This window comes from Petaurus breviceps, unplaced genomic scaffold (genome assembly GCF_028583685.1).
Source record: "Petaurus breviceps papuanus isolate PSGF00001 unplaced genomic scaffold, PetGlider_PUasm1.0 91041, whole genome shotgun sequence".
NCBI lineage: Eukaryota > Metazoa > Chordata > Mammalia > Diprotodontia > Petauridae > Petaurus > Petaurus breviceps.
The window spans coordinates 18078678-18104000 of record NW_027187400.1 but is presented as its reverse complement, the minus strand read 5'-3'; the positions used below and the strand labels follow the sequence as shown (position 1 = coordinate 18104000).

General features: G+C 46.7%; 1 protein-coding gene across 1 annotated transcript; it reads right to left on the bottom strand.

The window, feature by feature from the left end:
• Nucleotides 1-7776: 7776 nt before the first annotated feature.
• Nucleotides 7777-14083, bottom strand: HSPB7 (heat shock protein family B (small) member 7). The gene is made up of 3 exons (XM_069079365.1): nucleotides 13786-14083; nucleotides 12433-12566; nucleotides 7777-9976 (listed from the first exon to the last, which is right to left on the bottom strand). Exons 1-3 carry the CDS (start codon nucleotides 13970-13972, stop codon nucleotides 9797-9799), a joined length of 501 nt encoding a protein of 166 aa, XP_068935466.1. The 5' UTR covers nucleotides 13973-14083; the 3' UTR covers nucleotides 7777-9796.
• Nucleotides 14084-25323: the final 11240 nt, after the last annotated feature.

Here is a 25323-nt window from a genome sequence, read left to right as displayed (position 1 = left end):
TTAAATGAAGTTTGGAGAGAGACCGTCAACTTAACAAAGTCATCTCAAGGTCATTTAAAGATGAAAATGGGAAATGTCTGAAAGATTTTTGTAATGAAATCTCTCATCTGTCAAAATAGTGGAGCCTCTGTACTTGGAATATAACATTCCAATCCTGGATGGGCTCCTGAAGGAGGGAGGAATGGAATCAGAGAGAACAGAGAGCAGAAAGGAGTCAGACTAGAACAAATACACAGGGGCAGCTAGGTGGTACAGTGGATAGATCACTGGTCCTAGAGTCAGGAGGACCTGAGTTCAAATCTGGTCTTAGAAGCATACTAGTTGTGTGACCTTGGGCAAGTCACTTAATCCCAGCTGCTTCTCCCCCTCCAAAAAAATAACAAATACACACATAGAAATCAGTGCTGGAGGCAATATAATTGTGAGGGTATTGAGGGATCAATTCGGGCCCTATGTTGGGGCAAAGATGGGGTTCACTGGTAGAGCACTGGACTCAGAGGTAGGAAGAGGTGAGTTTGAATCCTGCCTCAGATACTTTCTAGCTGAGGGACCCTAGAAAAATCATTTAACCTCTGTCTGCCTTAGTTTCCTCATTTGTAAAATGAGGACAATCATAGCACCTACCTCCCAGGGTTGTTGTGAGGAACAAATAAAGCATTTTGTAAATCTTAAACCTTGTGAACTTAAAGTGCTATATAAATTCTGGTTGAAGGAGAAGATACAGAAGGTGTGGAAAGCATTTCTTTATTTTTCTTTTTTTGCAGGGGGGGGGAAGGTAGGGCAATTGGAGTTAAGTGACTTGCCCAAGGTCACACAGCTGGTAAGTGTTAAGTGTCCAAGGCTGGATTTGAACTCAGGTCCTCCTGTCTCCAAGGCCGGTGCTCTATTCACTGAGCTACCTAGCCACCCCTGAAAAGCATTTCTAGGTGTCACAATAGACAGAGCACCTGGCCTGGAGGCAGAAGACCTGAGTTCAAATTCAGCATCAGACGCTTACTAGTTGTGTGACCCTGGGTAAGTCCCTTAACCCTGTTTGCCTCAGTTGCCTCATCTATAAAATAAGCTGGAGGAGGAAATGGCAGACCACTCCAGTATCTCTGCCAAGAAAACCCCAAATGGGGTCACGGAGAGTTGGACACAACTAGAATGATGAACAGCAACAAAAAAACAACATTAATACTGCCCTCCAAAGGTGACCATGAGAACATCCACAACTACCACAACACCTATTTCATAGCATTTTTATATTTTATATTTTAATAAGCGCATCCCTGGCAGTTTTGCCAGGGACAGTCCTCAGTTGGTCACATCTTAAGTATCGCACAATTACAAAAAGTTGTTGAGAATACAAGATTCTACTGTGTTTATTGTTTGTTGGCTCTCCAAGAGCATGTGGCTTGGTAGAGCAAAATACCGCTTCAAAGATCCTTTTCCATCTATCCTCCAAGGAGCCGCAATCAGAATCACTCAGAATCTCCCAAACAATGCACATGTGTGTTGGAGAGACAGTGAAGATGAACAATGAGTTTGGCCCAGAATCAAATAAGAAGAGGAGAGGAGGTTGGATTGCATTAGGAAAATTTCACTGCTCTTTCAATGACCCCAAATTCCTCTTAGAAACAAAGGCCAGTCTGTTGCATGCCAAAATTCTACTAATATAGCCGTAGGCTTGCCAGTCATGGGACGCTGGTCTCTGAGGATTTACAAATGTGTGTTGCTAGCCGCTCACAGGGCAATGAGGAGACACATGGCGGGCATGAGTTGACTGCAACATATGATGAACTAGGAGTTTTGTAGAACAAAAGAGCAAAGACTCATGATGGGAAATGCTATCCACACTCTGAGAAAGAACTATGGAGTCTGAATGTGGATCTAAGCAAACTATTTTCTCTTTTTTTATTTGTTTGTTCTGTTTTTTCTTTTTTGTGGTTTTCCCCCTTTGTTCTGATTCTTCTTTCACAACATGACTAATGTGGAAATGTGTTTAATATGATTGTACATGGGTAGACTATATCGGATTGCATGCTGTCTTGGAGGGAGGGGAGGGAAGGGAGAAATTTAGAATTCAAAATATAAAAGTGAATATTGAAAACTAAAAACAAATAATTTTTTTTTGCTTTTTTTTTGGAGGGCAATTGGGGTTAAGTGATTTGCCCAAGGTCACATGGCTAGTATTTGTGTTAAGCGTCTGAGGCTGGATCCGAACCCAGGTCCTCCTGACTCCAAGGCCGGTGCTCTATTCACTGCACCACCTAGCTGCCCCAATAAATAAATTTTTAAAAAAGAAAAAGAAATAAGGAGCAAAGAATGTCATCAGAAGAATATATTATTTTAAAAGGATGGGCTGGTCATGTGGCAGGAGTAATGTAATCAGTAGACAACCCATATGTTCTGCTGGTGTGTTTGTGATGATAGAGGAAGTCAAGGAGGGGCCTCTAGCATGTTGGTTGGACACCTGGGGATGGAATTGTGGAAGGACATGGACAAAAATCACCCTGAAAGTGCAGGTGTGGATGGGTTGCAATCTGTACCACTGGAAGAAATAAGTCAATCAGCAAGCATTTATGAAGCACTTATTGCATACCAGGCACCAAAGATGCAAAGAAAGGCAAAAACATGGTCCCTGCCTTCGAGGAGCATGTTCTAATGGGGGATACAACACAGTGAATAAGCATGTAGACTAGCAGCTAGCTGGGGGATAGGGAAAGGTCTGCTGAAGAAGGTGGGTTCTAGTCTGAGGCTTAAAGGAAGTGTTGAAAACTAAAAATTAATTCACTAATCAATTAATGAATTAAAAAAGAAAAACCAGGAAATGTTGAAAACTAAAAATTAATCAATCAACTGATGAGTTAATTAAAAAAAAAAAAAGAAAGCCAGGGAAACTAAGGTGCAGAGCATTTCAGTCATCAGGAACAGTGAAGGCAAAGGCAGGAAGGTGGGAGATGGAGAGTTGTGTTCTCTGGTACAGATGGGGGGTGGGGGAGAAGTGATCTAGGGCTGGATTCCTAGTGGGTCCCCCTTTGAGGAGGAGTGAGGGAGGCATGACCTTGGAGGAGGGCCACTTTGACATCTGACTAGGAGGTGGGCATGGAGGGGGAGGGGACCAGGGAGACAAAGAGCCCTAACCCTTCCCAGAGTCCAGCTGGGTGGAGCTGTTGAAAAGCTGTCACCCAGTCTCTACAGCTGCCAGCCAGAGCCAGAGAGGTGACCTTGGCAGAAGAGAGAGGGGGGGAGGTGGGGAAGATGGGAGAGAGTAAGGAAAGGAGGGGGAGAAGGGGGCAGGAAGGAGAGGGAAAGAATGAGAGAGTCTGTAAGGAAGGTCAGGGAAAGATAAGGAAATGAGAGGAGAGAAAGATGGGAGACCTAAGCCTCGCTGAGATAGTCAAGGTTTCCCATCCCATTCACTCCCAGTTCCTCCCACTGTCCCTGAGAGGGTCTGGAGTTCAGTGTGAACGCACCAGAATGGGATTCTGGGGTGTGAGGAAAGACCTGTGTCCACCCTGGAGGTGAGGTAGATCTGGATGAATCCTGTTGGTCCTGAGGGTGGGTGGGGGGAGGCTGGAGCCTCAGAGGATTGAGCTTCTGATACTTTGTGCTCCAAGGGGTGCCCCATGGTCTATGGAATCCCCCAGATGAAGTATCGCCACTTGCCCCCCTCAATTACCATTCCTTTTACTATGCCTCCCCACAGGAACCTTGAGGAGAGGGAGATGAGCCTGGGGTTTGTAGGATAGGGAGCAGTAAGGTGACCCAGAGAGGGGAAATCTGTGTGTAAGTAGACCCTGGAAACCCTCCTTCTATTCCCCCCATCCCCCAACTCTGGGCAGCTGAGTGAACCGGGCTGCAAATAGCCAGGGGAATGAATGAGTCAGTGAGGCTGGAAATAACCCCTCCCCCGCCTCCTCAGACAATGGGGGAGGGAGAGGGACAGTGCCCCCAGCTGCCTGGGACCTAGAGGCTAGAATCCAAAGAAACTTGTGCCCAGCTCCCTGTGCCAATGGACTCTGGAGTCACGGAGGGGGTGGACCATTGGGCTAAGAGGAAGCTGGGTAGAGCAGTAAGCCCTGGCTTTATAACTATGATTGCTGCTACTGTTTCTTTATAAATAAAGGATCCCTCTCCCTTTCTCCACCCCCACCCCTCAGCTCACCAAGTCAATTATCAATCAAGTGTTTATCCAACCTCCAGAGGTGGGAGGTCACTTTTCATGGGCCACCAAGCCAGACCACAGGGCTCTGCCCAGGGGAGCCAATGCCAAGAGTGAAGTCTGAGCCCCCTGGCACCTGTCCTGTAGATGTGGAGTGACTCATAGCCCAACACTCCCCCATCTCTCCTTTAGCCATGAGACTCTTTATGCACCGAAATCTTTCCCGTTCACCATTCTACAGATAGGAAGGCTGAGCCCCACTCTCCTCAACAAAGGACCAGATAACCCAAGGTCATGGGGGCCCCATGAGAGTCAGACATCCTGGCTTTCCAGCCCTAGTCCCTGTCTAGGGGCAAGTTGGTCATGGGCTTCATTAGTGACTCCCATAGTATCTGTCTTACTGGATATACACAGATACATCAAGGACCTGTGATTTCATCTGGTGGGAGAATTCTCCCACTTAGAGAGTTGCCTCTGGTTTAGAGGGGTTAAACTAATTCATTCTTGGTTATATAACTGGTAAAAGTCAGACTATTTGAGCCCAGGTCTTCAGGACTTTCAATGAACTTCACAAGCCATTTTCTCCTTCCTCTTCTCTTTTCAATTTAAAACTTTCTGATTAGATTTTTTGATAGGAGAAAAAACAAAATCAAAACCAAAAAAATAACTCAATCTAATTGTTTTGCTTAGAATTGAAAGACTCCAGGCAAATACATTCTTACTATGTAACCCTAGTCAGGCAGACTCCATCCCTGGTCAGGAGCCTGTCCTTCCTATATTTTAAGCCCTCGTTCAAATATCCAAATCTCCTCCTCAAACAGCTTCCTTTTAACTATTCACTTCTCAAATCTGCCTTTCACTTTGAAATTTCTTGTCTTCAATGAGAAGCAGAAATGAAAATAGCACTTTATCTTTAAGGCTTTTGGTTTCTTGCCCAGAATTTATTAATTTTATTAATACTGAGTCTTCTGTTGTGACTATCACCTACTTTAAATATTCCTCTCTCCATGGACAGGACAGGGACTGGGAGAACAGGGGTATTAGCCTGATGTGGACTGGGAGTAGATTGAGATTCTGAGTATTAAAGTTACCAGAAGAAAAAAAGGTGAATTGGTAGGAGGGAAGATAATTAGGGAAAGACAACGTTAAGAATGTATGTTTGCTGTTGTTTAGCTGTTTTACTCTTGTCAGACTTTTCATGACCCCATTTGGGGTTTTCTTGGCAAGATATTGGAGTGGTTTGCCATTTTCTTCCCTGGCTCATTTTATAGAGGAGGAAACTGAGGCAAACATGATTAAGTGACTTGACCAGAGTAACATAGCTAATGTCTGAGGCTGGACTTGAACTCAGGTCTTCCTCACTCCAGGCCTGGCACACTGGGTACTATGGCACCATCTACCTGCCCCTAAAAAGGTATGTCTGATGCCAGTTTACCAAATCAACCTTATCTCATTCCCTTTTATATGCTCCATATGCTCTAGTCAGAATGATCTACTTTATCCTTCTCTGGACACTTTTTTCCCCTCTGGAATCTTAATGTCTTTTCTCATACTATCCTTCATTCCCCAACCTGGAAGGAATTCCCCTCTGGGACCCCCACCATGTCCAGCTGTTAGAGGCCTTCCCTTCCTTCAAGCCCTATATAAATGTGAATTCTTAGACATGGGCCATTGCTGGAAGGAAGCTCGTGAAAGCAGTCACTCCCTTGGCGTGGCTTTTGAGTACCCAGAGTCACTTCCACACCACAAATAGGCATCAGAAGAAAAGGAGGCAAACTTTAAAGTACTCTGAAAGTGGTAGAGGTGTGTGTGTGTGTGTGTGTGTGTGTGTGTGTGTGTGTGTGTGTGTGATGTTGTTTGGTTGTTTTTTTTGGAGGAGGGAAGACAGGGCAATTGGGGTTAAGTGACTTGCCCAAGGTCACACAGCTAGTAAGTGTTAAGTGTCTGAGGCCAGAGTTGAACTCAGGTCCTCCTGACTCCAGGGCTGGTGCTCTATTCACTGCCACCTAGCTGCCCCAGTGTTGTTTGTTTTTTAAGCTGAAAGGATGACTATGTATGACTAGCATGAATGATACAGATGCAAACTCAATATTCACAGACCTCTAGATGAGAGAAAAGACAGAACCTAGAGGTGCTATAGCCAGAGAGGCCCCCAAACAAAGGGAAAGGTGCTTCTCCCTGGACCCCAAGGGCTTCCCCCTCCTCTCAGATCGCCTTGTATTTATTCTATACACATTTTAGACAAATGAATGAAAGGCAATGCCATGTGATAGGTAGAGAATCAGTAAGTCTTATCTCTGACCTACAATGGCCATGTAGTTCCCTTGGCCTCTTGGGCCCTAGGCAACTGTGAGATGAAATGACAGAGAAGTCTGCTTTGGTAGAAGGTCTTTCCTGATCCAGAAGTTCCTTATACCAATGGAATTGTCTAGTATAGTTTTTATATATTCCCCCTACGTTTTATATAGAGTTCTATGTCTATATGTTGTCTCCCCTGATAGAATGTAAGCACCTCGAGGGCAGGGACTGCTTCATTTTTGTCTTTGTAGAGTGCCTGGCATATAGGAGGGGGCACTTAATCAAGGCTTCTTCACTTATGGATTACTCAATTTAGAAAGAAAGTTGGATGTTTTAGAGCAGGGTGTTCCACACTGGGAATCAGTGGGCAAACCTCGGTTTAGGGAAGGCACAGACTCATCTGTAAAATGCAAAACAGAAAATCTGCAAAAAAACTCAAATGTAAAATGAAAGCATAGAGTAGGCACTAGATAAATGCTTCTTGACTGTCTGTGAACAGGATGGAGCCTCCAGGCCCTGGGCATTGCCCTGGTCCAGAGGAGAAGAGCCTTTGTTGAGGACAATGGCCTGCCCAGTGGGTGGAAAAGCAAAAGAGGAAATGGTGTTCATCAAGGGCCCCTCTGACCCAGCCATGAAGCATCATCAGAGGAGGTAACATGGAGACAGTGAAAGCTTCAAAGCCAGCCTCCCATTGACCTTGATGGGTCGGAGAATCATAGATCCAGAACTGGACAGGGCCTTAGAAGTCACTTCAAGGGGCACCAAGGTGGTACAGTGAATAGAGCACCGGCCCTGGAGTCAGGAGGACCTGAGTTCAAATCCAGCCTCAGACATTTAACACTAGCCATGTGACCTTGGGCAAGTCACTTAACCTCAATTGCCCTGCCTTCCCCCTCCAAAAAAAAAGCCACTTCATCCAAATCTCTTATTTTGCAGTAGAAAAAACTGAGTCCCAAAGAGGTTAAGTGACTTGTCCAAGGTCACACAGGTAGTAAGTGCCAGAGATAGAATTTGCACTTCAGATTCCAAATCTAGCATTCTTTCCACTGTATTACAGTAAACAATCTCTCTGAGCCTTGGTTTCTTCATCTGTAAAATGGGGGTACCCACAGTGGATAAAGTATTAGGTCTGGGATCAGGAAGACCTGAGTTCAAAGGCAGCCCCAGACACTTACTAGCAGTGAGACCCTGGGAAAGTCACCTCATTTCTGCCTCAGTTTCCTCATCTATAAAACAGGGATAATGGGAATGCCTCCCTCCCAGCGTTGTTGTAAGGATCAAGTGGGATAATAATAGTAAAGCTCTTAGCACAGTAACAGACACACAGTAGACACTGTATAAATAAACGTTCATTCCCTTCCCTGTCCCCCATAGTGACTCCCTCACGGGGCTACTGTGAGTCTGAAATGGAGTAATCTAAGTAAAGTTGGTTTCTATCCGTAGAGAACTGTGAAAATGTCAATTCTGATCATTATTATTTCTCGAGGGACTGAGGCTAAGACTATTAGACAGTAGACAGAAGGAGTCATAAATAATTTATCAGGAACCAACCCAGGTTAGAAAAATTCCTATATACAGACAGGACACTGACAGGCAGCTCCCCCTGCTCCAGGGTACAGGTATTGGCCAGGGTAGGAGCCCCATGGGATGACACTGGGCCTGGAAGAGAGAGGGAGCTGGGAAGCCAGAGCTCATATTGGGGTGGGAGAGGGAGGTTGTGTGATGACCTTGGAGTCTGGTATAGAGTGAAGGGGATTGGCCTTGGGGTCAGGAGGCCTAGGTTTGAGTTCTAGCTCGGACACTTACTGACCATGGATCAATCCTAACTCTAAGCCTCAGTTTCCTCTTCTGAAAAATGGAGGGAAGAATAATTGCACTGCCTGCCTCCTGGCGCTTTTGTGAAGAAAGTGCTTTATAAAATGACACACTCTTAGAATTGTTCTTTTTTGCCTGCAGTGAGTAGACTATCTGCTATCCCCATGGTCTCCTCTCCCCTCCCACCGCAGGCTCATTAGACGGTAAAGCCAGAAGGAAACTGCAGTGTCTAGCTGTGTTTACAGACAATGGCCAGGGAGAAGACCAGAGAAGGCTGAGGACTATGGGTTTGGGACCTACCAAGGAAAGGACACTGTACATGGAGGTCTCCCCACATCCCTCTCTCCATTCTTCTGGCTGGGATGCAGGGAGTAGAGGGAAGTCTGTGGGGACCGAGAGAGACATGACTGGTGCATCCCAGCAAGCCCAAATCAGGCTGTAGAATTGGGATCTGCTCTAAAGGAGCATAGGCTGGACAATGGGAAAGGACCTTACAGCTACTATAGTCTGATCCCACTGAGGAAACTGAGGCTTAGAGGGGTTAGGAGGGATTAGGTCAAGGTCGCACAGGTGACCAAGAACAGATTTGGGATTTGAGCTAAGGTCCTCTGGCTTCAAGCCCAGCATTCTTTCATTGATGTAGGATGTTTTGAGGACACAGGGTCACTGGAGATGGGAGAAGGGGTAGCCATGATATAGCGGGTACTTAATTGCTTGTTTATTAATCGCTGGGACTACTGGCCTCTTCCCTTTTTTAGCACTGTTGGGTGCTGGGACAAGGACAATCCACATCAGGGTATTGAACGGGAGAAGAGAGTTAGCTTAGACCAAGTCTCAGAACTTCCCAAGAGACCCCTCCCCTTTCCTTGAGTGTGTCTCTATCCATATTTAACTTCTAGTACTAAGAAAAAAGGAAAGAGTCTTAGTTTGCACCCTGGTACCGAGGGACTCCTCACTCCTACTTTGGTTTCCACCATATACCCAGGACCCAGGAGGGACTGAGGGGCGCACTAAAAATCTTTTCTATTAATCTCAATGCTGTACCAGCTCCCATAAATCAAGTCCCTTCCCCTCTTCCCTCCAAGTTTCTTACCCTAGAAGTTGAAAACACCCCCTTGAGAGCTGTTCTGCTCTAAGCTGTCCAGATCTAGAACCCAGAGTCAACTAAGCATGAGTCCCAATGTATTGATCTAGAACTTATATGGGGTACAGGGGTAGGCCTGCCCCAGGGGTGGTAAAGAGGATGACAGTTTCTGCCCCAATCTAAATCAAGTGCCCTGGGCTTCTGGAGTGACCCACCAGGGGCCACAGAAGGGGAGCTGGAACCGGGGTTGGGGAGTGGAGTTGAGAGGCTTGGAACTGAGATCCCAGCACCAAGATCTAAGATATGGAACCTGGAGCTCCATCCAAGCCCCAGCTAAGAGTTAGGAATGAGGAGGAGAGAACGAAAGCTTTTCTATCAGGCCTGTTAGTGGGGGGAAGGTAGAGGAGGACACTCCCCTTGTGCAGGCCAGGGAGGCTCCAGGCTGTGGCCCCTCAAATTTTGATCTCAGTTCGGAAGGTCTGCTGCACGTGCTCCGGGTTAGGGTGGCGTCGGGCACGGATGGTGAGGCTCCCGTCATCGCCCAGGGCTGAGGTCACGGATGTGGGATCCACATCTTCTGGGAGCTGGCATTTGTGGGTGAAGGTATTCATGACAGTGCCATCTGGGGCCAGCTGGGGGTAGAGGAGGCAAGGGGTCAGCACAAGTCACTTTGGCCTTGTTGTGACCTTCCTGAAGGAACAAGGACCTCTTAATCTTCCGCTTTCTCCCTAAACCCTATAAAACATAGCTTAGCGAAACATGTCCTGGGACAGTGAGGAGGGTGTGGCCAGGGAAAGGTGGCCAGAAGTTACATGTATCTGACTGTGGCCAGCACTTAAGAGCTTATACCATGTGCCCAGGTATTTTTTTGCCCTGATCAATCAAGCACATTTAAAATACTCTCAGGCCCAGGAAAGGTACAGGGGACCTTCAGCAAATGGGATGAAGGTGGATGAGTGGGGATGGAGAAGCTTGATGTGGTGATGGAGGGAGTGAGGATGGGGCCAGAAAGAGGGGGATAGAAATCAATTAGGGAGTTAGGGCCTGAAGAGAGGGGAATAGGGCCTAGAGAAGGGGAGGGGGAGTCAGGGAGAGGGGAGCAGGAATTAGTTAAGGAGATGGGGCTCAATAAAGGCTCAATGAGGAGACAGAGTCTCTGATCAGAGTGGGGTTCAGTGAGGGGTGACTAAATCGGGGGATTAGTGAAGGGGCTGGTGATTCATTAAGGAGAAAGAAAGGGTCTCAGGGAAGGGGATGCAGGTTCTCATATTGTTCTCAGGAATCTACTCTAGGAATCCATAGAGTCAGAATGAAGGGTCTTCCCTGGAATGCCCTTCCTTATGTACCTGCCTTAATCAAATGCCCACCCACAGAAAGCCAGGTCAATGCTCAGGCCTAGGTGGCTCCTCCCAGTGGCCTCTGGCCAGGACATAGTGTTCTGATTGTGGCAAGAGGGAGCATGAGTCATGTCCAGCCTCTGGGCATCAGGACTGGCACATGCCTGGGCCGTCTGGGGCTGGCACTAGGGTCGTCTGCAGGGACAACTGTGGGTGGTAGCTGTGCTGATTTTTCCTTCCTGCTCCCTGGAAATAGGTCCTGGTCCAGTCCCCCAGAGTCCATCTTTTAGAACCAGCTGTATTCCTGGCCCACAGCTCACCCATGGCTCACCTTGAATCAACATGGCTAGTGCCTCCCCTTCTACAAGTGGGGAAACTGAGGCATGGGATTAGGAGGTAGCTTGTGGTAAGAACTGGATTATGGCTGCAGATATGCCACTGCTTAACTGTGAAATCACTGTTCTCATTCAGAAGATCTGGACTTCTGGACTGGCCCTTTGTTAGCCGGGTGTCTTTGGGCAAATCACTTCCCCTCTCTCAGACTCAGTTTCCTTCTCTGTAAAATGGTTATAATAATACTTGTACCACCTATCTCACACAGCCCTTACCTTTCCTTACAAGGAAAGAACTTTGTAAATTTTAAAGAATTATGCAAATATTAGTTATCATTATCATTATTTGAGCATCTAGTAAAGTCTTAATAAAGGCTTGTTCATTCATTGATAGGTTGTAGATAGATTTATCGTGTCCTTAGGTGGTCGGGGTAGAACTGCTGGCCTCTTTCTGATCCCTCCAATGAAAGGTCATACAGAATAGGGCCAGTAATATGATGTTTCTTCCTTTTGGAGCAAAGTCCCCCCCTGTTCTGGGGCTGGCTGCTACTGAGAAATGAGCAGCAAGGCACAGGAAAACCTTAGTGAGGACCCTGGGGCCTGAACTGCCTTCTGTGGTCTATCTAATGTTTTCTTTCATCCCCCAAGCCTTAGAGGGCTGGTCAGGGTTGAGTTGCGGGGTCACCCAAGATTCAGGGAACTAGGCTTATGAGTCCTGAGAAAGTGGACTTCCCAGCTCTCCGAGGGAGCAGGAGACTGGCTGGCACCCACTCCCTTCCTGTGTCCATTGGGATCTGTCCCCTCCCTGTCCTTCCCAAGTATATCTCCCACCCACTCTCTGCTTCTGTCTCTGATACCCTGTCCCATTCCTTTTTTCCACCTCCTTAACCCTTATTACACCACCCCTTAAGAAAAATGTGTTGACATGTTTTGTTTTTACATTAGCTTCATTTCCAAATATGCCCCTTTCCTCTCCCCTCTCCAGACTGATATTCTCTTGCAACAAAGAATAAAAAAGGGAGAAAATAGCAGTTCATCAGAACTAACCAACACATAGACCAAGTCTGACAATATAGCAGTATTACAGACCCAGAGTCCCCCACCTCTGCAAAGAAAGTCAGAAGGTTCATTTTCTCATCTCTTCTCCTGGACCAAGCTTAGTCATAGTGAATTACACGCTGCTTTTTGTCCTGTTGCCCTCCCCCTTCTCCCCACCCCCAATCTCCTTCTGCCACTGCCTCACCTTATTTCTCTCCTCTTCCCCTTCCCCTAATTCCATTTATGTTTTCCTAACCACTGCCCTTTGCCAACCTTGTCTGGGAATGAGTCTGGGGAGATCCCAAAGGAAGAGGGCAGACTCGGCTGGGTCAGGAGGGATGGATGGATCCTCAAGTCTAACTGGGACTAATTGCCACTCACCTTCTCAGCCCGAACCTCAATCTGGTTGTTGGATGTGGTGACAATGATGTCTTCTGGGGAGAAGTCACTCACGTCCACTGCAAACTGGTAGGAGTCTCCCAGGGTCTTGATGTTGCCTGTACCCCCAGATCGGGCTGCCATTGCAAGGGTTGGGGATGGGGAATAGGAGAGGGAGTGATTGTCAGTCCTGAATGGGAGGAAGCTGATTCTGCCTTTCTTTTCTCTCCCCAAATACCCCTTAGATCATCAATAGAATGCTGGAGCTGGAAGAGAGCTTGGACATGATCTAATGCAGCCCCTTCATTTTACAGCCGAGGAAACTGAGGCCCAGAGATGAAGGACTTGCCTGATTAGAACCCAGGTCCTCTCTGACTCCCAGTCCAACGCTTTTTCCATTACACCATGGCATCTGGGTTTTTTCCCATTCCAGAGTGATTACAGGAGACAGCTCCTCCAGTCCTGGGCCCCACATGTCTCAGCCGTAGCCCCTCCCCAACTCCTCCCCTCCTAGTTTTTCCTCTACCTCTAAACCCCGACACATCTCTCCATCCCCTCCACCCCCACCCCAGCTAGGCCACCTTCAGACTAGCAGCAGTGAGTGGTCTCTGAAAACCTCCAAGCTCCCCAGGAGTCAAGCCTCTGGAATCCTGAGGACCTGACTTCGAGTCTCAGTTCTGCCATCTGTGTGACCTTGAGCAAGTCACTTAACCTGGGTCTCAGTTTCTTCATCTGCAAAATGAGGGAGTTAGTCCAAATAACTTCTGAGGTTCCTTCTATCCCTGGATCTAGGACCCCTGGTTCTTTCCTAGAAAGTTGGGATGCTCTCTTCACTTCAAATTCCCATTCATTTCCTTGAGTTCCCTCTAGACCGGAACTGATCATAGGGTTAGAGATGAGAGAGGCTTTAGAGGTCATCTAGTTCAACCCTTTCATTTTACAGATGAGGAAACCGAGGCACAAGAGGTTAAGTGACTTGCCCAGGGTAATGCAGGCATCAAGTAAGAGAAGCAGGATTCAGACGAGATCTTCTGACTTTGGCTAAGCAACAGCAAAGAAGCCCATTGACCCCTTCAGGCCACAGCTGATTCTCATGGCTACACTTATACATTGTACCCACATCTGTCCTTCATAGCCACTGTTTCCCCCTTTGTTCGCAGATACTCTGGTGGCCACACCTGCCCCACCCCAGCTCCCACAGCACCTCCTCTTGGCGGAGTTGGCTATAACAGGCTTTTGGAGCCAATAGAGTCCTGGGTGCGGGTACACCCATCCGCCTCTGTCTCCCTCCCAGCTGTGCCAAAGGGATCAGGCTCCCTGGATCTCCTATCTTCTCTCCCTTCCATCCCAACTTGCCTGGAAAGCCCAAAGGCTCAGTATGGGGCCGCATGAAGCTGCCGAAATCCTCAGAAAACATGCTCAGAGCCTTCTCCATGGGCAGGTCCCGAGCAGGGGGGTTGTGGGAGGCTGAGGAGGATGAAGAAGATGAAGAAGAGTGGAAACTGTGTTCCGCTCGGAAGGTAGAGGAGGTCTTGTGGCTCATTCACTAGGTGGGGGAGGGCTCTGTCCCAGGAACCGCAAGGAGGCACAGCAGGGCAGGCGAGCTGGTCTAAGGGAGTGCTTGGGGCCCTGGTGATTGGGGCTTTATAAGGCCTTCAGCCGCCCCCCAGGCTCAGAGCCAGCCCTCTTGTCCACTGGCTAAATATAGGTCTCTGGCAGGCAGTAGCAGGATGGAGGAGGGGGGTTGGCGGGCTGGTGGGTGGGGACGTGGGGGGTAGAAGGTTTTCCCGCTGAGATGCTGGTGCTGACATTCCAAACAAACCAAAGCAGGGACTGAGGCTGAGCTCATCCAGAAGCATTCCAGTTCTGCTGATAACGGGAGAGGGCTGAGAAAGGGGCATAAGGGAGGATGGAGGAATCAAAGGATGTGTGTGAGTGTGTGTGTGCGTGTGTGTGTGTGTGTGATGGCAATGGGGACCTGTTTAGGAAGAGAAGAAGGAGGAGGAGGAAGAGGGAGAGAAAGGGAGGAAGAGGGAAACTGGGAAATACGAGGGATGGAGGCACCTCGCCAGGAATCACCTTCCATGGGGACCTGTTTAGGAAAAGGGGAGGGAGGGGGAGGAGAGAGGAAGGGGGAGGAGAGAGAGAGAAGGAAAAGGGAGGGAGAATGAAAGATGGAGGGAGAGAAGGAGGAGATGGAAATGAGGTAGACCCTTCAGCACTTTCAGACACAGAGTGTACCAGTCATTTGCTTTTATTGATTTGTGACTATGAATCTGACCTAACCCATCAGATCTAGGATTATCTCCCACCATCACTCAGGCTCCCTAAGGTCAAGGACTTTTCCTTTAAGACTTGGGGTGATCCCTGGGGGCAGGGACTATATCCCTCCCCTTAGATTGGGAGGGCTCCCTAAGGGCAAGGATAGCGTTCTCCCCCCAGATTGGAGGACTCCCACAGTGCAGAGACTATACACCCCCCATCAGCTGCTATCCTATGGGACACATCCAAACTCAAGAAAAAGAACTGCCTACATGTGTTGCCTCCATTTTCTGATACTCACTTCTCAGATCATTACAATCTGGCATGACACCTCATCACTCAACAAAAATGATCTCTCTATTGCTAATGGCTTTGCTTTCTCTAAAAATAGATGGTCATTTGTATCTTATCTTCCTTGACCTCTCTGTAGCATGTGGCACTATTGCCCACCCTCTGCTCCCTGATACTCCTTTCTTGAATTTTCATAACTCTGCTCTCTCTTGGTCTTGCCTGGTCTACCTCTCTAGCTATTCCTTCTCAACTTCTTTTACAGAATTACCATCTTCATCTCATCCCCTAGATATGGATGTATTCCAAGGTTCTTTTCTGGCTTCTCCTTCCTTTCTTCTCTCCACTCTCCTGTTAATATTATCTCTCCATGGATTGGACTCATTTCTATGCAGATCTATCCACCCAGTCCCAGCTTCTCTTTTGAATTCCATCACTAACCACTTATTGGTATCTTAAGGTCAACATGTCCAAAACAGAACTCAACTTTCTTGCAAACCCTTACCCTCTTTTTAACTTCCTGATTTCTGTTAAGGGCACTACTCCTTCAGTCACCCAGGATTGTAACCTCAGTTATCCTTGACCCTATCTCCTCTCTCATCCCTCATATCCAATCAATTGCCAAGTCTTTGTTTTTTGAGTTCTCAAAAGAATTACATATTACTAACAACTACATGAAAGAATGCTCTGAATCACTAATAATAAGAGAAATGAAAAATCAAAACCCTTGGTTTCAGCTCACATCCTGCAAATTGGCAAGTATAACAAAAGATGTGAATAGTCAAGTCAATGTTTGAGGGTTTGTGGTAAGAGAAGCACACTGATGCATTGTTGATGAAGTTGTGAATGCATATGTAATTATGCAAATAAAGTGACTAAAATGCCCATAAACTTCTATCCAGTCATTCTATAACTAGGTTAATACCTTGAGAAGGCATTTATAAAAGAAAGTCCATATATACACCAAAATATTTATAACAAACCTTCTTTTGTGTGATAACAAAGAATTATAAATAAAGTAGATGCCTGTTGATTGGAAAATGACTAAACAAATTGTACATGAAGATAATGGAATATGACTACATGACTACATGACTCCATTTGGAAGTGTCTTGGCAGAGATACTGGAATAGTTTTATTTCTCTAACTCATTTTACTGATGAAGAATTGAGGTAAACAGGGTTAAGTGACTTGCCCAGGGTCACACAGCTAAAAAGTGTCTGAGGCCAGATTTGTACTCAGGAAGATGAGTCTTCCCAACTCCAGGCCTGGTACTCTATCCACTGTATCACCTAGCTGGACACCCCACCCCTTTGCAAAGGTGGGAGGCCCATAAAGGTTACATAGTGCACATATTTTCAGATTTTAAAAATTTATTACTCAGTCATGTTGATTTTTTCCTCTTTCTTTTTTGTCTTAAAAATACTATTTATTATATGGGATGGCTCACTAAGAAGGGGAGGGGTAGGATACTGGGGAACATTGTGGTGATGTAAAAAAAATCAATACAATCTTATATTTTTAAAAGATGAGTTCAGAGTTGAACATGTTGAGTTTGAGTCATCTATTCTGTATCTACTTGGAAATGCACATCGGGTATCTGGTGGTGCGAACCTGGAGCTCAGGAAACATCGTTCAATCAAGCATTTATTAAATGTTCTGGGCACTGTCCTAGGTGCTGGGGATACCTTGCATCTATTCTCTACATCTTGTATGTGCCTATAAGAAGCACCTTTCTCAATGCTTTCCTTCACAGCTAGTCTCTTTTTTCTCTTGAGTATCTCTAATTTATCCTGTCTATGTCCTATCTGTGCATGGTTTGAATGTTGTCTCTCTATTAGACCATGAGCTTCTTATATCCCCAGACATTAACCCAGTGCCTGGCACATAATAGTTACTTAAAAGATGGTTGTTGACTTGACTTGACTTATTTGCTTCATTAGGATGTGACCCCCTTGAGGGCAGGTTCTATTTTTGCCTTTCTTTGTATGGCCAGCATTTAACACAGTATCTGTCACAATGTAGGCACTTAAAAAATGCTTTTTGATTAGTTTACAGATAAAAATGAATGAGTGCCTGCCCTCTAAGAGCTTACATTTTCATAGGAGAAAGAACATTTATACATGTAAGTATATGCAAAATAATGTAAATTAAATACAAAGTAATTTTTTTTGAGAGTGGAGAGGCCAGGGGTGGTAGAGGAGCATAGTTCAGTAAAGGCTTCATATGTGACATTGGTGTTTGAACCAAGGTCTGAAGGAAAATAGGGGATGAAGGCTGGCCATTTAGATTTGGGAACCAGCTGCAAAGAGATTTCTAAGGGAACTCACAGAAGCTGTTGAGATCAATGAGAGAGAGGGTGTTGGTTAATTGGTTGTCTGGTGGTCTCCTTTATTCTTGAAGAGTACCAAGATGATGTCACCATGTTATAGTTAAGGTATAGTGTGTCTGACTGTGGTTGATCAGACCAATACAACAGAATGTAGAGGGAGAAGAGAAGATGAAACAGGACAGAGCACTGTTGTACACTCTTACAAGGGCATAGGATGCAGATGAACCAACGAAGGAAATTGAGAAGCAGATAGATAGAATTTAAGGTAGATAGGTAGAAGCAGGTAGCAAAACTGAGAGAGACAGAGACAGAGGAGAGAAAGAGGGAGAGATAGAGAGACAGAGACAAGGACAGAGAGGTATCATTAAACCAAGCAGAGAATGTCCAGGAGGAGAGGGTGATTAATACTGTTAGATTCTGCTGAAGTCAGGAAGGATGAGGTCCTAGAAGACACCATTAGTTTGGACGATAAGGAGATCACACTACCTGGTAACCTTAGAAAGAGTTTCATTTGTGTGGTAGGGTCAGAAGCTAGAGTGCAAAGGTTTGAGGTAAGAAAATGGAATCAATGAATATAGACAACTTTTTTGAAGAGCAGATTAAGAGGACAGAACTTAACTGAGCCTTGGTCTCCTCACTTATAAAATGAGGGGTTTGGACAAGCGGGCATGAAAAGTCTCTTCCTTCTTTAAATTGATGAGCCTAAGACTTAAGGTCCCTTCTAGGTCATAACCTTGTTATCCTAGGACATGATGATCTGAGCTCAGACCATGCCCACTCCCAGCCTTGTCCTCAGCCCTGGTGCCTGCTCCTTAAGCTCCCAACGCAAAGCTGTTTGTTTACAACTCCATCTCTCAGGAAAGGACACAGCAGCCCCATAGGGAGGGGGACAGAATGTACAGCTGTCTGCTGACTAGCTCTCACGTGGAAGGGGATTCTGACCCCTTCATGGTCTTTGTACCTCTCTTCACTTTTAGGATTGTCTTAGCCGGGGCTCAGAAAAGAGAAATATGGTAGGGGAGGAGAGAGGGAAGAAGGGATAGAAGGAATACATTTGTTGTGGGGAGAATATGGAATTTGGATTCATAGAGCCTGGGTGGAGTGGAAAGAACTCTGGATTTGTGGTCAGATGACCTGGGTCTTGGCTCTCCCTCTTCCTACCTCTGTGACAATAGGCAAGTTCCTTAACCCTCTTTGCCTCACTTTCTCATCTGTAATGAGGATTGTACTAAATGACCTTTAAGGCCCCTTTCAGATCTGTCTTTATTGATGAATCTCAGCTCTGGTATTTATTACCTGTATAACCTTGGACAGATCAATTGCCCTCTTTGCAATGAGTCCAGATAGTGGCACCACATAGTCTTTGAGGCCCCTCCCAGATATAATTTCTGTGACTCTGTGACTTTGGTAACTGTCTTTCAGTTTCTGGAAGGTTATATTCCCAAGACACTGTCTTTCTGGTCTCCATTTGTTTCCCGGGAAAAAGCTGGGATTGTGTGGATGTGAACAATTCTCTTCAAATACCCAAATTCCTTAATCCTAATTCCATTTCTACCACATGAAAGAATAAGTCATTAGACTCATTTTGTGTGATCCTAGAGGACAGAACTAGGGGCAATGGGTGGAATTACCAAAGAGGCATAATTTTATCTCAGTTTATGGAAGAACTTTCTAACAGGACCATTTAGGACTAAACTGATCGATTCATGGGGAGGTGCGTGGACTCAATCTGTCAGCCAATAATCATTTATTAAATACTTACTGTGTGTCAGGCACTGTGCTGTGTTAGTTTTGCCAAAGAAAGGCAAAAACATAGCCCCTATTCTCAAGGAGCTCACAATCTAGCAGGAGGAGATAAAAGGTAACCCTTGTTACAACAGTTTTGTTTTTATTTTTTCTTCAATGGGGGAATAGGATACAAAAATAAATACTTATTAATCTAACATTTTAATCAATTATAATTTTTTTTAATTTGGCAATTGAGTGGAGGATAGATTGGAGTAGTAAGGAGAGACTTGAGGCTACTGCAAGAGCATTGAGCTTCTTATAGCTAAAAGTATGCAAGCAGCGCCTGGATTCCGACTTGTCAAACATGCTTTAAACAGAATTCCTTTACTCAGTGTGAGACTGGAAGAAATGACCTCTAAGGTCCCTTTCAAAACTACGTCTTCAAAGCCAAGCAGATTCACTCACTGGATTGTAAGCTTCTTGAGGGAAGTAAACAATGACGTCCCATTGCCTGCTGGTCTCCTAACCTGGGCTCTTCCTGCCTTACGTAGGGGACAGAAAGACACTATTCCTTCCTGATCCTTCCACTGATCCCCTGGTCTCTCTTGTCTTCTGGCAACCCTTTTCTACCAAACTTCCCATGATGGTTCTCTCATCTCAGTTGCCAAATACCCTTAGAAGATACTAATAACCCTATTGAATTCTTTGGCCAATGATTATTAACAAACTCTCACCTGATCAAATCATTCCACACTGGACCATTCCAATAATTCTGACTCTCCAGATGTCATTATAAGACCTGCTCTCTATTCTCCACTGTTAATTCCCTTATTCTTATCCCCCTCAAGCCACCCTTACCCACTGCCCCACTCTTGAGGGAAGTTCTCACCACAACGTCACACTCTAAACGTCACACCCTTCCACTATGCTCTCCAGAATATGTGCTCCCAAGGTAACAATCTTTCCTTCATCTTAAATCCTTTCCTTTCTCACACTTCATCTTCTGGATCCCTCTGAGACCTGACTCCCTCCTGATGACAACTCCCTTTTCAGCATCAGTTGCATTTTCTCTTATTCCCTCCCCCACTGGTTCAGGTGGGGAGGTTGGAATACTCCTTGCTCCTCGTGGCAGTTCTAGGTTCTCCCTTTCTATCCATCACTCAATAACCTTTCTTCCTTTGGGGTTCCCTCAGTTCATATTTATCACCTAAACAAATAAACAGAGAAATAGATCAAGCAGACAGGCTTCCAAACCGTCCAACCATTACATCCATACCAAATCACAGTTACCAGAGAGGAAAGCATCAACATCTGGATTTTCAAAGCCGGGGGGCTCGACAAAGGCTGCCCAGAGTCTCATCTGGTCAAATCACATAACACTTCTCAAAGTGAGCCCCCTTCTATTCTGATTTTTTACCTAGCTAACCAACCATGGGTGTCTCTGAGAGCTCTGCCCCAGACCTCCTTTTCATCCCTCACCACTATTTCACCTTGTGATCTCATCAGCCCCACAAATCCATTTGTAATGTCTATGCTGATGATTCTCAGATCCATTTATCTATCCCTAACTTCTCTGCTGACCTCCATCTTGCATCTCCAACAGCCTGTCAGACATCTTGAATTTGAAATCCTGTAGACATCACAAATTTAACATGTCAAAAATTGATCTTATTATCTTTCTCCCCAGACTCTCCCCTCTCCCTTTTACTGAAGGTGACCCCATCCTCCCAGTAACCCAGACTCAAAACCTAAGCATCATCCTCAACTTCTCACTATCTCTCACCCCTTCCTCCATGTCCAATCTGTTACCAAAGTCTGTCGATTTTACCTACATAACATCTCTTGTACACTACCCCTTTTTTCCCCTGACACTGTCACCACTCTGGTCTAGGTCCTCATCACTTCACCCCTGGAGTACTGCTGGTGGAGCTGCCTGGACAAGTCTCTCCCCACTCCAGTCCACCTGACACTTAGTTGCCAGAGTGCTTTGCCTAAATCTAAATCAGAGACCTCCCCTACTCAAGGAAGGTCAAACCACAACCTGTGAGTAGTCCGAGCTGCCCCAATGGGGATCCAGCTGACCACTTTCAGTTGGGTAACTCAGCTTCACCTCTCCTCACCTCTCCTCTTCCTACATACATAGGGTACCATGTTCCTACCTGAGGGTGTTCTGCCCAAAGGAAGGTAAATGTTGATAGCTGAAACCTACCAAGTAATCTTGGGGTTTCCTGTCTAGATTTATTTCTTAAAGACCATGCCTTAAACCCAATTGGCTCTCCTATGGACAATATAGATCTTTGCCCAAACATCACTTAATGGCTACTTTTTGGGGCCTCATGACTCAGACTGAATAATAGTAATTGTTTCTCTTTCGACCAGTAACCCTGAGGGTCTTTTCCTCCCAGTTTAAATTTTATTTTTTATTTAAAGGTGTCAATCCTTCACTCACTTCCTAAACAGGTCTATTCATTGAATGGGTGTTGCCTCACTCAAAGTAAAAACCTGGAAAGACCTTAGCTTAAAAAGGCCAAGGTCTCCCATTGCATCTTGGGCTATCTCCAGTCATCCTGATATATATCTGGCTACTGGACCCAGATGGTTCTGGGAGACAAAGTGAGGCTGGTGACTTTGCACAGCCCTCCATCACTCAAATCCAGTTCACTTTCAAGTCATGTCATCATCTTCCTGATGTCATGATCCTCTTTGAGAACAAATAAAAAACCACCACTAAGTTAAGTCCCTTGGCTCCCTTTCAGCTCCAGGATCATGTATAAAGTCCTCTGTTCAGCATTTAAAGCCCTCCATAGCCTGACTCCCCACCTCCTACCTTTCCAGTCTTTTTATACTTTATACACTGCTCTCACCGCCATATGCACATATACCCTGCTGTTCAGTGACTATGACATCTTTGCTGTTCCTCCATCAGGAAACTTCATCTCCCAGCTCTGGTCATCTTCTCTGGCCATGCCCCATGGCTGGAAGGCTCTCCTGCCTCACCAGCACCATCTGGAGTCTCTAGCTTCCATCCAATCTCATCTCAAACCCCACTGTCTACAGAAAGCCTTTCCTGGTCTGCCACAATTCTGGAGCCTTCCCTCTGCCAATTATCTCCAGCTCATCCTGCATGTGGCTTGTTTGTAGCAGGTTGTCTCCCCCATTGAACTTTGATCTCCTTGAGGGAAGGTACAGTCTCTTGCCTTTCTTTGACTCCCCACACCTTAGCATAATGCCTGGCACATAGTAGGCATTTAATAAATGTTTCTTGATGGGCATTCTACACAATAGGAGTTTTAGGATTTTGTTGAATAAAACTAAAGCACTTATGATGTCTATCAGAGAAAAGAAAATGCTGGAGTAAGAAAGCCTTCATCTGGACCTTTGCCAAGGACAAGTAACCACTGGAGCAGACTGAGTATGGAGCTCCTAGATGGCACCATTGGTCAAGTTTCTGCCTCAGATGGTAAGTACTAGGGCATATCTGCTTGGGGACATGGTCAGACTAGGCCCTCCTCCCATTCTTTTGGAGGCTTCCTTCACTCCATGAAAGCCTGGGAAGCCTGGAAAGGGAGAAGGGGACTGACTACTGAGTGTGTGAAGACCTAGGGTGAGGGCAGGGCCAACTCTACCACTTCACTGCTGTTCAGGTAGGGACAGGGGGCTTTGGGCATGCTGGCCTCTAACCCCATTTCTTCTCTGTGGACTGAAATTCAGCTTGTCCCTTAAAGCTTAGATTAAAACCTACCACTACCAGGAATGCCACTACTGTCAGCCACATGGATCTCACTCTTTTCAGACTTTCTTGGGACCTTGTTGTCCAGGAGTTTTCTAAGGGCAGAAATGGGAGTTTTCCTAAGAGACCCCAAGGGAAGGGGCCCTCCCTGAGGGCAGTGACTATCTCCCCTTGGAGATGAGTTACTCCTTAGGACAACAGTCGGGCACCTTGCCTCAGACTGGCAGAGCCCTGAGGGCATGGACCAAAGCCTTCTGCCTCTGATGCTCCCAGTTTTCATCTGGACTCTGGACATGACGCATCATCAGTCTGTGGGGATGAATGCTTGTACCTGGGCCTGAAGAGGCCACAAAGCAGGCCCCAAGGCTAGAAGGGAATGAAAGGGATCATTCTGAATAATGGGATTGATATCTCCAGTGGATCTTACAGCACAGAATGGCAAAGGAGGAAGGAACTTAGAACAGAGAATGAGAGAGCTGGGAAGAATCTGAGAAATGGGCTAATTCCTGATCTGACAGAGGAGACTGATCTAGACCCATCCCCTGGCTCCAGCTCCAGTGATGGGGGGTGGGAGGGGCAGCGATGGAGAGGGACCACAGGGGCAAAGCGAGGACTTCAGGGGACACTGTGGCAGGATATTCTGGTCCAGCCTGCACTTCCTTCCTTGCCAGCTGGGCAGGAGTCTAGGTCCCTCTGCTCCAACTGGGCTGGGGGTTCCCTGCATCCATCCCTCTTGCCCAGGGCTACTTCACCGTCCAGGGTGAGCCTGACTCACTGTTCTCAGAACTGGGCCAGTGATGGAGGGGAAGGGGTCAGGTGAAGGGGGTGGGGTAGGAGTAGTCCCGGAATAAGGTTCCAGACAGGGAAACAGGAGCTGGCCAGCTAAATGCAGACACACCGTCATGGTGGCAAGGCCCTGAGTCACCGTTCCTGGGTGAGAGATTACGTTCCCTAGCACCAAGGAGGGCAGCACCCGTCCCTCTTTCCTCTTCACCTTGATCCAGGTCCCTAGGCCTTTGCCACATATGCTGGGAATTTATGTTCCAAGAGTCCTTGGAAGGTCACCCAGTTTATAGTAATGCCTTTGGTCAGAACCTGCGTCCCAGAATTATTTACAGTTATATTTAGAAGGATCCTTAGAACACAGGATGTCAGAGTAGGAAAGCTGTTAGATCATATGAAGTCAGATCTGACAGGGACCTTAGGACACAGCTGGAAGGGCCCTTAGTGATCATTGAAGTGCTCAGCTGGGCACGGCTGGAGCTATAACTGGGCTGGCACTGGATGCCCTAACACCAGGAGCCTACAGGAATGTTGTCACCCATCCCAGTGGGACCAGAAGCCTGACTCCATTTGTAGACTCTCTCCCTGCCTAGGGCCATCCCTGTGCAGATCCAGGGATGAGATGACAGGTCCCATGAGGCCAGCCATGGGACTTCATGCCTGCTCACCTGTCCAGCTAAGTCAAACCTCAGGGCATATTCACCAGGGGCATTCCTGCCCCCTGCAGCTTCTGCAGTACCTTCAAGGGGAGGAGGATCCAGTGACTCTGATATGTGATGATAACTTCCATGACCCCCAAGGTACCCCATTACTGCTATGATGACCCCCAGATGCTGAGAGGGAAGAGGATAGCCCTGGGGCTATCCTCTCTCTGCCTCACCCTCTCCATGGCCTCCCTGCCCTCATTGGCTCCCTGTGTATACAGTAACAAGATCTGCTGGCAGGCCCCAGGCTCCTCTCCTGTTGATAACCCAAACCCTGCCTCAGGCCCCAGCTGGCTGTGACACACCCAGAACCTTCCCTCTGTCCCTCTGTCTCCTAGAGCTTCAGAGCCCCAGAGTAATTGGGGGTGGGGGTATGTGTATGCTTTAGCTCTTCCTGCTCAGTCCTGAGGTTAACCCCTTAGAGGAAGAGCCACCCTGCCTGACCTCAATCCCAAGCACCACCCTTCCCCTCTGTGTACCTGGCACAGACAGCCTCCTCCATCCCAGCAGCCCAGGCCTAGAGGTCCCCAAAGACAGAAGAGGAGGGTTAGGGAGAGCAACCCACATAGAATGTAGGGAATCTGGAGGGGAGGGCTAAGGCCGAGCTGATCTTCCAGGATGTCTAGAAGAACCCCCTTTTCTAGCCATTCATTGGAATCATAGGATCACAGATTGAGAGAGGGAAGCATCTTAGAAGTCATCAAGACTGACCTCCTCATTTTACAGATGGGGAAACTGAGGCCCTGAGACACTAAGTGACTTGCTCAAGGTCACACAGAGAGTGTCAGAGCCAAGATTTGACCTCAGGTCATCAGACTGCAAGTCTAATCACACTTTTCACTGTACTGAATGATTCAGATGCTGAGGCTCATGATGACTTAGAGGACAGGCCAGGAACGCGGACGTGGGAGTCAGGAGACCTGGGCTCTAGGTCCGGCTCTGCCACTTAGTCCCTGGAAAAGCTTAGGTAAGTCACATCTCTTCTTGGTTTCAGTTTTCTCATTTGCAAAATGGGAATCATGGTAATACCTCCCCTGCCCCCCTTGTGGGATCACTGTGAATAGCAA

Bases quoted from the DNA above. Each gene is read 5' to 3' on its own strand.
- HSPB7 (XM_069079365.1), bottom strand. From the start codon at position 13,972: ATGAGCCACAAGACCTCCTCTACCTTCCGAGCGGAACACAGTTTCCAC. The intron at 12,567-13,785 runs GCAAGTTGGGAT...TTGCAATGGCAG, and splicing joins TGAGCCTTTGGGCTTTCCAG to CCCGATCTGGGGGTACAGGC. The intron at 9,977-12,432 runs GTGAGTGGCAAT...CTCTACCCCCAG, and splicing joins TTGAGGTTCGGGCTGAGAAG to CTGGCCCCAGATGGCACTGT.